This window comes from Odontesthes bonariensis, chromosome 2, assembly GCF_027942865.1.
Source record: "Odontesthes bonariensis isolate fOdoBon6 chromosome 2, fOdoBon6.hap1, whole genome shotgun sequence".
Taxonomy (NCBI): Eukaryota; Metazoa; Chordata; class Actinopteri; order Atheriniformes; family Atherinopsidae; genus Odontesthes; species Odontesthes bonariensis.
The window spans coordinates 43,208,259-43,222,540 of record NC_134507.1 but is presented as its reverse complement, the minus strand read 5'-3'; the positions used below and the strand labels follow the sequence as shown (position 1 = coordinate 43,222,540).

General features: G+C 42.8%; 1 protein-coding gene across 2 annotated transcripts in view; it reads left to right on the top strand.

The window, feature by feature from the left end:
• hspa12a (heat shock protein 12A) overlaps positions 1–14,282 on the top strand; it is a 94,629-nt gene that overhangs the window by 73,731 nt on the left and 6,616 nt on the right. The window contains exons 8-11 of one of the 2 annotated variants that reach the window (XM_075482021.1): positions 4,962–5,048; positions 6,172–6,276; positions 6,366–6,624; positions 11,612–11,715. In XM_075482021.1, the coding sequence (XP_075338136.1) occupies positions 4,962–5,048; positions 6,172–6,276; positions 6,366–6,624; positions 11,612–11,715 (555 nt within the window). The remainder of the gene's footprint in view (positions 1–4,961; positions 5,049–6,171; positions 6,277–6,365; positions 6,625–11,611; positions 11,716–14,282) is intronic. The other variant, XM_075482029.1, reaches the window with a different exon arrangement.

Sequence of the window (14,282 nt, the reverse complement as noted above, 5' to 3'; positions counted from 1 at the left end):
TTTGCCTAAATCCGTTTTTTTTAACGTGTGGTTACACGTACTTTAATAATGTGACTCATATATGATTCACGCGATTACACTTGCCTATCACCTGAAACATCGCACATGCCTACTTAAGTGTTTATCAAACTCTACTGCTGAGGCAAATGGACGACGTTGACATAGGTGTGATGCTAGTGTTGCGGTACATGAAAAGTTTGCCCAACATTGGCAGGATTTTAAGGCAGAGAAGGAGGAAAAGGGCCATTATTGCATCCTGTGCACACGCTGTAATGATTGCCTCCTCAGCTGTTCGGAGGAGTGTCTGGGTGCGAGACCGATCCCAGGACTGGTGGGAGAATGTTGTGGTGGGCTTTGATGAAGAGCAGTGGGTCAGCAATTTTAGAATGAGCCGACAAACTTTTGCTATGCTGTGCGAGAGTTTGTCCCCATTCTTCTCCTACCAAGACACCACATTTCGTCGGGCGATTCCACTGAAAATGCGTGTCGGTGTCGCTGTGTTTGCAATCTGTAAGAATATCCGATCTGCCTGTTTACACGGCGGTCGCATTGTCACATATCCGATTCGTATCTGTTAAATTTTCATATAGGCCTGTATAGGCCTGTATCTGATCTCAAAATATCCAAATATATGCGTCCTTGTCCTATTTACATGGTCAAAAAACATATCCGATCTGTGTCACATGAGAGCAAAAAATCGGAATTGGGTAACATTTAACTGACAGTGTAAATGTAGCCTTAGTAACAAGGAATTTTTCATTTGCATTGTGTCCTGTGTACCTATCCCAGTTACATGTAGTGGAGCAAAATCATGTACTCGTGGCAATTATAGGTCATTCATCATCATCGATTGACACATTGTGTTTTCAAACCAAAACTCTCGTCATTTATGCTTGTTGAAGCCACAGGTTATGTTGATGTTGTGCTGTGATGAAAGACTAGATCCTTGGTGTTTTATTTTGAAAATTGACCTGATTCACTCTCTTGTCTGACTTCCTGGCTGGCTCATTTACTTAGTTTAGCTTGATACAGGTATTGTTAGCAGCATGAGCAGCTCCCTCTGAAATGCATTGAAGTGCCTTTACAGGAATGAACAAAAAAAAGCAGCTAGTATTGGCTCTGGTGACCATGAAAGAACTGGAGCATGATGTAGTCAGGATTGTGAGCATAAGTGTGGCCATCCAAGGAAACTGCAAAGCACATAGAATACAGACATTAGCAAGGAGGATTACTGACAGAGAAGGAACCTAATAAACACTGGGTAGAACGTAGAACCATGACTGACTGTTTGAACAGAGGGTTGTCCCGACAGTGAGGAAATGGCAGAACCAGTGTGTTCAGATTCTGTAATTATGCTGCTCAGCTGATGGCACCAACAGATGTAGGCCGGCTGTGGGTGACACCGATCTCCTATGTCATATGAAACAGTGTATATAAAAACCATGTCACGGTTGTGAAACTGAACCCACCCAAGAGCATCAGCACATGTCAGCGGTTTCAATAGAAAGTCTTTCATTTATCCACAAGTAGAAGAGTCTGTAGGTTACACCATCAAGAGAAGCACAGGGAGTGTGGCAGGGGTCGAGGCAGCAGGGTAACTCTGGGAGAGAGTCGCCCGGGAAATGCCACGGAGAGCCCTCTCCGTCGTCGGAAACCCTCCCGGAGACGCTCTCCGTCGCTTGCGTGCGTCGGCCAACATTCCGATCTATCCGTCGAGGAGACGGAGACTCGCAGAGACCGCAAGGATTGTGATTGGTCGACTAACAACATCATTTCCGGAATCACTTTTCTGGTTTAGCTCCTTCCTCTCAGAACAACAACACCTCCATTTTTGAAAGAGTTTACTGTGTGCCGGTCAACATTTGGTCAGAATTATTTGCATTTCAAAATCAACAAGCTCCAACTCCAACAACAGTCTTTCTCTCTCGCTCGCCATCGTTCACTGTGAGGAGTGGAACGGAGCCGGAAGGTGAACAATCAATCAACCACTTTCACCATAGACGTTGCGAGATTGGGTCGTCTAACGTAGCGCCTACTGATCGGGAGGGGAACAGCCTTGAGTATCCGACATCCCGACGGAGAACTTAGAAAGGTTTAATAGCCTCTGCATCGGATTGGCCGATAGCGACGGAGTAGCATACCGAGGCCTTAAGTGGCCGAGTCAAGGTAAGACTAGGACTGTAGGTACTGCAACAGGGACTAAAATCAGGTTTAACGATATGGACAAAAGTAGAGTTGGTCAAGTTACCACTATGGAAGCGCAGACGTTCTGGCAGGTACTGGCTGGAAGACCAGAGCTTATGAGCAGGAGAAGACGAGGGAGAATGTGGAACAGGTGCGCCAATCATCCCACCTGGCTGTGCTTCACCTCTGCCAAAGACACATACACACACACACCAAGAGAAAACAGACATACACCAGACATACACATGAGATAGAAATGCACTGAACAAAACCTGCAAGCAGAAAACAGATCATTTCTGCTCAGTGAACACAGAAGAGTATCTCTGAGCTAAAAGCATCCTAACAAACACATTTCCTCTATTCATGCCCAGAGTAGTCTTATGGCGCTTTTCCACTAGCTCGCTTCGGCTCGGCGTGCTATTGCATGTTTCCACTAGCACGCAGTACCTGCAACCGGGTGGATTTTCCGTATCACCTCAGCCCTGGTTCCAAGCGAGCCGAAGCGTTACTAAAACGTGACGTCAGCCGATTGCCTTCCACTGATTGGGCGATGAGTGTCGTCACTTTTCAATACTGTTTTGTCTGGCGGCCAGGAATCTTCTCTGGCTCTCTTCTCTTGCCTTCTGTGCGACAAATAGCCACAGGGTGAGCAGCAACACGAGCGCCTCCATCTCCTCCATGCTATCCTCCTAGTATGTTGTTGTTGTTGTTGTTCTGGTCGTGCAGCCGTGTTACGACGACCCCGCCCACGTCGAGGAGGCACGAAGTGATACTCAGTTGTAATGGAAACACAATCAAACCGAGCCGTATCGAGCCGTGCCGAGCTAGTGGAAAAGTGCCATTAGAAGCATGTGGCTGTAATAAGCCCAACTTTTAACTGAGAACTCCTATCCACTTCATTTAATTAAGTTTCAATTCAATTCAGTTTATTTATATAGCGCCAAATTACAACAAATGTCATTCAAAGACACAATTGATATTGAAATGAAGATTATGATTGTTCCATAAGGAGTTGAAAGTTGACCCAGAGACGTTCTCCAGGAAGGGCAGAGAAAAAACAATGTTTTTTTGCCGTGGATATTATCCTCTGCAGGAATTCCTGTCTACCGCCTTAGCGCTGGTATAGCATACGGTTAGAAAGTATAGAGCAACACTCTTGATGGCATAGTGACAGTACAGGTAAGTCACTGGCACCATTTCTTTAAGTTCTGCTTCACGGAGCGGGCTCAAGAGGTGTGACTGCTGCTGGGGCTTTTTATGCACTGCCACAGCATTAGGTGACCTGGGTGGGTTCTCTGAGATGTAGATCACCGTGAACTGGAGGGTGGAATTCCTCTCCACAAGATCACCAGATCCAGATCCTGAAGTCGATGACAGTTCTTTGAGTGTGGAGTAAAAGATTGTTTATGGAGCACCATATTGACAGCAACTCTTCTCTATATGCACATACATCACAATGCCAACCGTGGTGGTATCATCAACCAGCTTAATGATTGTGTTCTAGAGTGATGAGCTGTGTAGTCATCAGTGTGCAGGACATCTAGAAGTGGACACAACTCTGCAAGGGGCTGGTGCTGAGTGTGAGGGTGGAGGAGCACCAGGGACCAATGGTAACAGTTTTCAGGTCTGTTAGGAAGTAAGTCCTTGATTCATGTGTAATTGAAGGAGGAGAAGTGTAAGTCTTCCAGCTTGTCTGTTCATATGCTCAAAATGATTGAGTGGAACACCGAGCTGTAATCCACAAACGGCATCCATGTGTAGGTCCCCGAGTGTTTCAGATGACTCAGCGTTGTGTGAAGAGGTGCAGGGATGATGTCCTCTGAGCATCTTTTTGTCCTCTATGCAAAATGGTGAGGGTCAAATGTGGAAGGGAAGCTGGTTGAGATGAGCTTCACAATGAGATTGGGATTGTCTATGGGGTTTTGGCCAGATAGCTAAAGAAAAACAATCTGGGTGGTTTAAATTTTCCTCCAGTTTAAAATGATTTGGGCCGCTGTGGTCCTTGGAACACACAAAGTCCTTGACATGACCTTGTATTCTTTGTCCATTTTTTTTTTTTGTTGTTGTTATCAAGGTTTCAGTATAGAGGTCTTCAGTATTTGATCATTGCTAAGGTGGAAGAGTGGGCTACTACAAGTCGTCCCCATAGAATGGCTGGTAGGATTCGCCTTACCACAATCAGGGTTACAGCAAGTACTCTGATTACTTTTGTAAATGAGAGATTTTAACATTGTGTTTTAATCACTTCGCAAATATATCTAACAGCATATCAAAGAAGAGAAAAGACTAATGAGTCGTGTCAAAATGCTATTAGATTAGAGCATAATAATCAGTGAGCTCCAGAACTCTTTCTTTTTTTGATAATTGATTGTGCTTCAGCTTAACCTGATTCAATTGCAAACTGTTGGAAGACGCACAGAGATTTCAGTTTTTTTATTTCTGATAACATGTTTAGACTTTTTTCTTCTGTATTGTATGTATAAATGATCTCTTATTATGTGACATTAAATCTGTGCAGAAAGTAAAGAGATGTTAATATTTTCCATTTCCATTTTCCAAATTCCATTTTTAATTCTCCTTTAGATTTAGCGGTTCTTTAAAATGACCATAACTGATTGAGTAACTTTGCAGGACTTAGACCTAATGCAGACATATGCACCTTAGCTTGCTTGCTTTTACACCCCCCTGTATATTCATGTAAACCACACAGCTTCACACAGCAGAGCTTTACACCATCATCACTCTCACCGCAACATTCTCTCTCTGTTAACAACCAGCTAAGGAGCATGTTCGTCGCAACCGACAGAGCCGCACCTTTTTGGTGGAAAATGTCATAGGGGAGCTTTGGTCGGAGCTGGAAGAAGGTAGAGTCTTTCTCTTCTTGTACTCATCTGTTTGACTTTGTTTTCCTCTTGCTTTAGGGTAACTGCTGTTGCTGTTCCCTATGCTGCCAACCTGTCACCTTGACAGTAGATTTACACTGTTTATCTTCTGAGAAACGAACTCCCCAGACATCCACTGACATGTTAATTTTTTTTAAATGTCCATTTTTCAGTGCATTTTTCATGTTTTCTGTATCGGTATCAAGTAGTTTCAGAGTGAAACGCAACAAACAGAGACAATAAAAGAATTATGATAATAATAATTATATTATTATTATTTTTATTTTATTTCTTTTTTAAACTAGAAAAAATCAGAGGAAAAGACCGCTATCAAATTAGACTTAATTACTCAGTACTAGTTCTTTACAACTTGTCTGATCATTTGACTGCTTGTTTATGGGCCAAAAAGGAACTTGGTGAGAACAGAAAAGTCTTAACTGATAAAATGATGACCAAACAAATGAAGTGACAGAATATTTTCCCTTCAAACAGCTTAACACTTAACAGATCTGCTGTACTGCTTTCAGCATCTTAGCAACAACTAACATCTCCAGCCTCTGAAATCCTGTGGTGCTTCTGCCTCTACTAACCATCTCAGCTTAATTTCCTTTGTCTCTGCGTCTCCTGAGCCGGCTGGTGGTGCAGTCAAGCATATACCAACTGACATACCCACTTATTCTTCAAACAAATATGTATGGGAAAAAAATGACATAATTGTTGACTGGTTCAACAGGAGCACTGTTTGAGTGGATTGCTAATCTCAGTAGTTTTAACAAAATCCATAAATCTAAACACTGAATGTTTTCCAAACATTCCAAACCACCAGCTGCTGTACGTCACCCACTTTTTGCATCCCCTCACCACTGGGTTGTTACAGTGTAGGCGCAGAAGATGAGGCTCATTGGGATTGTCTGTAGAGTCACGTCCAGTGTCCTTTGAAAATGTTCCTGTAAACAGTAGGTTGGTGTTAGACGGGGGGCAGTGTCTGCGTGTTAGAGCTATGGAGACTGTTTGGAAATATATTGTTTAAGAACATGCAATTGTTGATACCTTGTGCCTGAGCTCACTGCACACCGTGTTCCGTTTTCATGTTCTCTCCCTGTAGGCGACCGTTACGTGGTTGTGGATTGTGGTGGAGGGACAGTGGACCTGACTGTCCATCAGATCCGTCTTCCAGAGGGACATCTCAAAGAGCTCTACAAGGCTTCAGGTAGGACGCCGTGGGACATCGTTCTTTTTGCAGCTGAAGTTTCAACCTAATTTTACTTTATTCACATTAACAACCAACTCTTTTCTCAGGTGGACCCTATGGCTCTATTGGGATTGATTACGAGTTTGAGAAGTTACTGTGCAAGATCTTTGGCCAGGATTTTATTGATCAATTTAAGATAAAGAGACCAGCCGCCTGGGTGGACTTGATGATTGCGTTTGAGTCTCGGAAGAGAGCGGCAACTCCTGACCGAACCAACCCCCTCAATATTAACCTGCCCTTCTCCTTCATTGACTACTACAAAAAGTTCAGAGGTCACAGTGTGGAGCACGCCCTGCGCAAGAGCAAGTGAGTGCAAACAGAAAAGCGGGGACTAAAGCCAATCTGACATGTTGGGGTAATGTTTGTAAGACTCTGACCCAGAAAAGGTTGTACACTTTAGACTTTCAGATTCATTCAGATTCATTCAGATTTACTGGTGATAAAGAGGACCTGAAGCAGATTAATTCTGTCTGGCAAGAACTTATTTGGCTTATATGCATATGTAGAAAATGTAACCCTTATTTAGCACTAACATCCATGGATCAGTTCAGATTTGTTTCCAAAACCTTAATTTTTTTTATACAATTGGAGTCAGGATATCATTTGTCAAGCTTTGTACAGATTATGTGCAGATAGCTGGGGACTTGCACATAATTCTAAACACGCTACAGTTGGGAATATGTGTGCCAGCACATGCAACATGTGTGCTCAAAACAAGGTAAATGGGTCCCATTGACAGTAAAAAGAAGAGTGCTGTATGGCTTAGTAACATGGAAACATCAAACGGAGTCACTAGATTTCTGCATCAGTACCACAGTAAAATGAAAAAGCATCATTGCTAACAAGCTAAAAACAAAAACATCTTATCCAGAAACGCTGGTTTAGAATGCCAGGTCAACTTTAAAGTCTGAGAAGAATTAGCATTTTGTAACCGAAGTCTGTCAATTTATAATGTCTGTGAGGCATAGCTTTAGTACAGCGATACATCTTAAACATTTCTCAGTACAAGCAATCATGCTTGATTTACTCACATGTCGACATGGCATTTAATCACAGTGGTGGACCCTAATGCCTGTGCTGCTGTTTTGCTAAATAAAAAAACCATCTTATTATGCCATCCTATAATCTGATAATGATAACAATAATGATAATCTAAAGTGATTTTTTTTTTTTTTCATCTGTTCAACTAGAGCAGTAAAAAGTTGTTTTCCTTCCTGACAGAGCATGTGAACGGAGCGGAGCTCAGCGCAATTCCCGCTCCCCGCTCAGGATGATGTTCGCTCATTCGCTCCCCGCTCAAAGTTGTGCCAGGACGCTCCGCTCAAAACTCGCTCCGCGCTCACCTTAATTTTCCTGCTGCTCGGGCGAAATCGCTCCACGCTCGCTCAAATTTTCAGGAGAAGGAATTTTCTGACATTTTTACTTCATGTAATTATGACAGGGCCCTGGGACACACGGCGTTTGATTTAATGATGTGACCGGTGTATTGTCTTATTTAACTGGCTGTTAAATTATCGCCACTCTGACGTACAAAAAATAATGTTTAGAAAATGTTGGGCACCAGGTAGAAAACTACCACGTCAGGACGAAGCCCACCAGATTACTCAGCTTAAATATGCATCACACGACACAGCAAAGAGAGAGCCCAGGCTGGGCTAGGCAGGAGGAGGGAGAGGTGTGCGTGTGTGTGTGCGTGTGTGTGTGTGTGTGTGCGTGTGTGTGTGTGTGTGTGTGGCCACGAGAGCATCAGCAGAAACGGAAGCAAAGCAGAGGAAACGAGGGTCACGGTTAGAACTAGCACCTGAGCAGTCAGCTTAATTCAGACAGTCAGAAAGGGGAATATGTCTTCACGGTACCTGACCTGTTCCGAGCGTTCCCGTGTCCCAAAACTCCAGACGAAATACACAATCCACGCTCGATAGCGTTTGTAGGCCCTACAGTTCGGGCGTTTCCCTGTTTATTATCCGCACTCTCTCTGCAACTATATGCTAGCTCCGCCACACATAGAACACACCGTTGCGCCCTCGACTTGAATTGCTCACTTCCTCATTTACTACGGGTGACAAGGCCCGCGTGGCTGCTTGTCCCCAGCTGTGAACGTAACATCTCGCTCCATTCATGTTGCCCCGCGTTTCCTATTTAATTATTAATTTATTACACTAGACTACATTAAATCAGAAATGTTATTTTACAAATTTTATAATCCGACATTTTTAATTGACGTTGTGAGCGCATCGGAGCGAACTGGAGCGGAGCGAAATCCTCGCTCCGGCTTTTGAATTGAAAACCGATCTGCGCTCTCACCATATTTCACCGCTCCGCTCCGTTCACATGCTCTGCTTCCTGATGTGTTTGACCGTAGTTTAGAATGTGATCAGAACCATGTCTACATCAAAGTCTGCATCGCTCTGAGGCTGCTGATGTGGAAAGAATGAAAGGAGACGTTTACGTTCATTACTGTGCTTAGACACCTCCTTTCATTCACCACAAAACCATTTATTATTTAACAGAATAATCTCCTGACATGATACATTTATAGCCGCAGATCTGAGCCATGGAGTCTAGATTTTAAAGGCCTTCACTTCACTCATGTCTGCATGGATTTTCATAAACTCACAGTGAATGACAATAGATGGTATTTCTACGGCTGATATGGAAGGCCGCACGGGCCCCCAGCCTGTTCCGCTGGAAAGCCTTGGGTGGGTCCAACGCCATCAAAATGTTCCTTCTGTACATGAGTCACACTTGGGATCACAGCAGATGGATGTTATGGATTCTTTCAGGATCTATTATTCAGTAGACAGACAGTATTAGGTATACAGAGATGTACTTGTTAGTCTCCAGGGACAGGACTGAATGAGCTAAGCTCTAAAAAAGATCCATCTTAGTATAAATCTTTTGTCTCTGCTGCACAGTGGGCTATGAGAAGATACATGAAGGTTCCTAACAGGTTGATGTCCAAGGATAAACAGTTGTGGGAACTACAAAAAGCATATTAAGAAAACACAAAAAGACATTCGTACTCGTATTTTGGCTTGTCATTAAGTTACAGATTTAATATTAATCAGCTATGCAGTATCCAATATCAGCCACATGACCTTTGGATCTGACTTATGGTAACCACTGAAATGTGGCCATTTTCCTTGTTATCGATCTTGAAAATCAGCTCAAGACACAGCTAATTTAACCGCTGAAAGCCGTTTTTAGTTCTGCATGTGGTTGTTCACATCGGTTGGTAAGAATGTGTTTGTTGGTAGATGAAAAAGTAACAGAAAAAAAGAAGTGACATGGAATATTGAGGGATGTTTCTGAAGCTTTGTGGATGGAATTTAGTGGCTTTCTCAGAAATAGTTTCATTCTTAGCTGTGCTAATGCAGAGTAAAATGAGGTGTGATAGTGTTTGTATGAGTAGGAATTAAGGTATGAAGTACCATCAGGGCTCTAATCAAGCTTGGCTAAACAAATCCAAATCTCAGCTCCATACATTTCAACTATTAAATACAAAATCTGGTTTTATCCAATTTACCTGTGATTGTGTGTGTGTATATATATATATATATATATATATATATATATATATATATATATACAGTGCTGGCCAAAAGTATTGGCACCCCTGCAATTCTGTGAGATAATACTCAATTTCTTCCAGAAAATGATTGCAATCACAAATGCTTTGGTATTAATATCTTCATTTATTTTGCTTGCAATGAAAAAACGCAAAAGAGAATGGAAAAAAAAGTCAAATCAATTACCATTTTACACAAAACTCCAAAAATGGGCCAGACAAAAGTATTGGCACCCTCAGCCTAATACTTGGTAGCACAACCTTTAGACAAAATAACTGCGAACAACCGCTTCCGATAACCATCGATGAGTGTCTTACAATGCTCTGCTGGAATTTTAGACCATTCTTCTTTGGCAAACTGCTCCAGGTCCCTGAATTTGAAGGGTGCCTTCTCCAAACTGCCATTTTGAGATCCACAGGTGTTCTATGGGATTCAGGTCTGGACTCATTGCTGGCCACTTTAGAAGTCTCCAGTGCTTTCTCTCAAACCATTTTCTAGTGCTTTTTGAAGTGTGTTTTGGGTCATTGTCCTGCTGGAAGACCCATGACCTCTGAGGGAGACCCAGCTTTCTCACACTGGGCCCTACATTATGCTGCAAAATTTGTTGGTAGTCTTCAGACTTCATAATGCAATGCACACGGTCAAGCAGTCCAGTGCCAGAGGCAGCAAAGCAACCCCAAAACATCAGGGAACCTCCGCCATGTTTGACTGTAGGGACTGTGTTCTTTTCTTTGAAGGCCTCGTTTTTTTTCCTGTAAACTCTATGTTGATGCCTTTTCCCAAAAAGCTCTACTTTTGTCTCATCTGACCAGAGAACATTCTTCCATGTTTTGGCAAACTCCAGCCTGGCTTTTTTATGTCTCTGGGTCAGAAGTGGGGTCTTCCTGTGTATCCTACCATAGAGTCCCTTTTCATTCAGACACCCACGGATAGTACGGGTTGACACTGTTGTACCCTCGGACTGCAGGGCAGCTTGAACTTGTTTGGATGTTAGTCGAGGTTCTTTATCCACCATCCGCACAATCTTTCGTTGAAATCTCTCGTAAATTTTTCTTTTCCGTCCACATCTAGGGAGGTTAGCCACAGTGCCATGGGCTTTAAACTTCTTGATGACACTGTGCACGGTAGACACAGGAACATTCAGGTCTTTGGAGATGGACTGGTAGCCTTGAGATTGCCCATGCTTCCTCACAATTTTGCTTATCAAGTCCTCAGACAGTTCTTTGGTCTTCTTTCTTTTCTCCATGCTCAATGTGGTACACACAAGGACACAGAACAGAGGTTGAGTCAACTTTAATCCATTTTAACTGGCTGCAAGTGTGATTTAGTTATTGCCACCACCTGTTATGTGCCACAGGTAAGTAACAGGTACTGTTAATTACACAAATTAGAGAAGCATCACATGATTTTTCAAAGGGTGCCAATACTTTTGTCCACCCCCTTTTTTATGTTTGGTGTGGAATTATATCCAATTTGGCTTTTTGACAATTCTTTTTGTGGTTTTCCATTGAAGACAAATTAAATGAACATTTTAATATCAAAGCATTTGTAATTGCAATCATTTTCTGGGAGAAATGGAGCATTATCTGACAGAATTCCTGGGGTGCCAATACTTTTGGCCAGCACTGTATATGTATGTATATGTGTGTATATATATATACATATATATATATATTAATTAATGATTATAATGCATGTAACTGATTTCCTCTTCTCCTCTCCAGTGTGGACTTTGTTAAATGGTCGTCTCAGGGGATGCTGAGGATGAGTCCCGATGCTATGAATTCCCTCTTTAAACCAACCATAGACCACATCATCCAACATCTCAGTAAGCTCCTTTCAGATATTGGAATTTCAGCACACTTGCAAATCTTCTAGCAGCAAATAACATATTAAATAGCATTTTTAATTCAGACACTGGGCCTCATGCAAGAACATTTACGTATTCATATTGTAAATTTCTCTTACTTTTTTCGTATGAAGGTCTTGTATGAACACGCCATGTCAGATTCAACAAACGCTCTTAACTTCGGGAAAGTGTGTAAACAACATGTGTAAACATGATGAATACCACTCGTGCGTATTTAAGTGCACGTGCACGAGGATAGTAGATTTGCATACTCCACGCCCAAAATAATACCATATAATACCATATCTTCCTCTCTCCTGTGCCAGGAAGTGTTGAGTCATGAGAACGGCATCAAGGCGCAAAAAAACATCTTTACAGGCTCTGAGACTGAAGTTCTGCTTTCAGAGATTCAAAAAGGAAAATCTGTCATTTTTAGCAGTCAGCAGTGGAATTACGGGACCTGATAAAGCCAAGAAATGGGAAGTTATTATGAGTGCTGTTAATTCCGTGTCACCTGTAGTTCGTAATGTCACAGAAATAAAGAAGAAATGGTTTGATATGAAAATGGCTTAAAAAAAAAAGTCTCGCCATGGCCAGGCGCTCGATGACTGCAACTAAAGCTGTTGCCTCATCATGATGGCACTTTGATGGGGGTCCATGAGGGGGGCCTTCTGGCACCACACCTTCTGGTCTGCCTGGGCTGGTTTAGGTAGTAGGAGACTAGCGGGTGCGCAATCTGACGATATAAAATCGTGACTGGCGAGGAAGAGTGGAGAATCGCAGGCGATCTACCAAATTAGAGAAACCGTATAGATCGCCTTTGCCAATCAGCGCAATAATTTTTTATTTTTTTTAATGCTGGTTCCCGCCGATGCGGCAGACGTAGGGCGTCCTTAACCTAACCGACCAATCATAGCGAACTGTGCGTCGTGACACTTTCTTACACGCCTCCATGTTGTGTTTGTAAAAACTTAGAAAACGCATGGACAGCCATGGCTGAAAGCCAAGCCGACGAGCTGGTGAAGAAGAGGAAATCCACCTCTGTAATTTGGAATTGGTTCGGGTTTTCTTCTACCCTAACCCACTGCTGCTGGTCCACATCAGGAATGGGAACAGCAGCAGCGGCACCATCCACAGCACATCCATAGCGGCGCACGGGAGAAACTCACGGCCAGCAGCAGCACTCTCGGGTCGGATGAGGAAACCGCTAGCTCGTAAGCTAACTACAGTGCAAGAGAAAAGGGATGCACCGCGACCGTGACAAACATTACACAGTTGAAAAGTATTCCTTTAGGGCGCTCTGGTGATGGCAGTGCGTGACTGTGGCTGCAGTAAATGAACATGCAGCGTTGCTCATCTGTTGCTAAATGGCATCATGAGGTGGAGTCAAGTCGTCATCAGTGGTTCGTTTTTCTATTTCCGGTTGCTTCACTCTCACTGTGTCAGATGTCATTAATTAGATCATTATTTTTCATCTTGAATTGGGTTACAGTTGAATTACAATATGTTGATTGCCAAATTCTTTCTTTTACTCCTTAGCTCTTCTGTGGTTCAGCATGTCGACTTTAACTCTACTGTAATTGGTCTTTTTTTTTTTTTTTGGATGGAAGATCGTGATAAAAAATCGAAATCGGGATTTTATGCAAAAAAATCGTGATACAACATTTTTTCCATATCGCCCACCCTTATAGGAGACCCTCGTTCATGGCAATATTGTGCAAAACGCAGCATGCCTTCTCTATAGAGCAGTTTGCCCCCCGCTGTATGGAGACACACCCACCTGGCCTTCAGCTCAGTGGTGCTTTGATGCGTATATGTGTGCAGTCTATTGCTCCGATTATGATTGGCAGTCCAGCCATGGCATGAAAGTCGCTCCTAATTTGTACTTGTTGGACAGCGGTGTATGGGAATTTGATGTACCATGGGTGATAAACTGATGAGAGCTTTGATGACCAAGGGGAGCGCATGACTCACAGAGGACTGGGACACCCCCGATCTGTCTCCAATCTCCCTCTGAAAGGTTCCAGATGCCAAAAATCCAAGGGTGGTGAGGACCTGGACCTGTGGTGGAATTGGGTTTGATCGGCATGTTTCTCTCTGGAGTTGTGGCTCCAGCAAGCTGCATAGTTGTAGCAGCACAGTCCTTGGCAATCTAAATCGCGATGTCAGCCATTCGTCTTTCTCTGCAAGGATATCTACACGGTCTCAGAACACACGCTCTCTTCCAAGAGCCTGATGCGCTATGGCATCCAAAAGTAGCAAGTCAGCCTCTGGTTACGCTTCCCTTTGACATTGTTATATACAGAGTCAAATTAACCTTCAATTAGTGCATAATTTAAGTCAAACAGAATAATTTCAGCATCATTATGGGGTATAATGTTTATATTTATTTATGATTGCTTCAAAGTAATTAAATATACAATCCATTAGTCAAGCAAACTTGATTGGAATAACAGCGGACTATTTTACGTGACTCCTACGACAGCTCTGGATCACTCATAAATTCTGTTCGTACCTGAAAGAAAACTCAAAATACGAAAAAATTG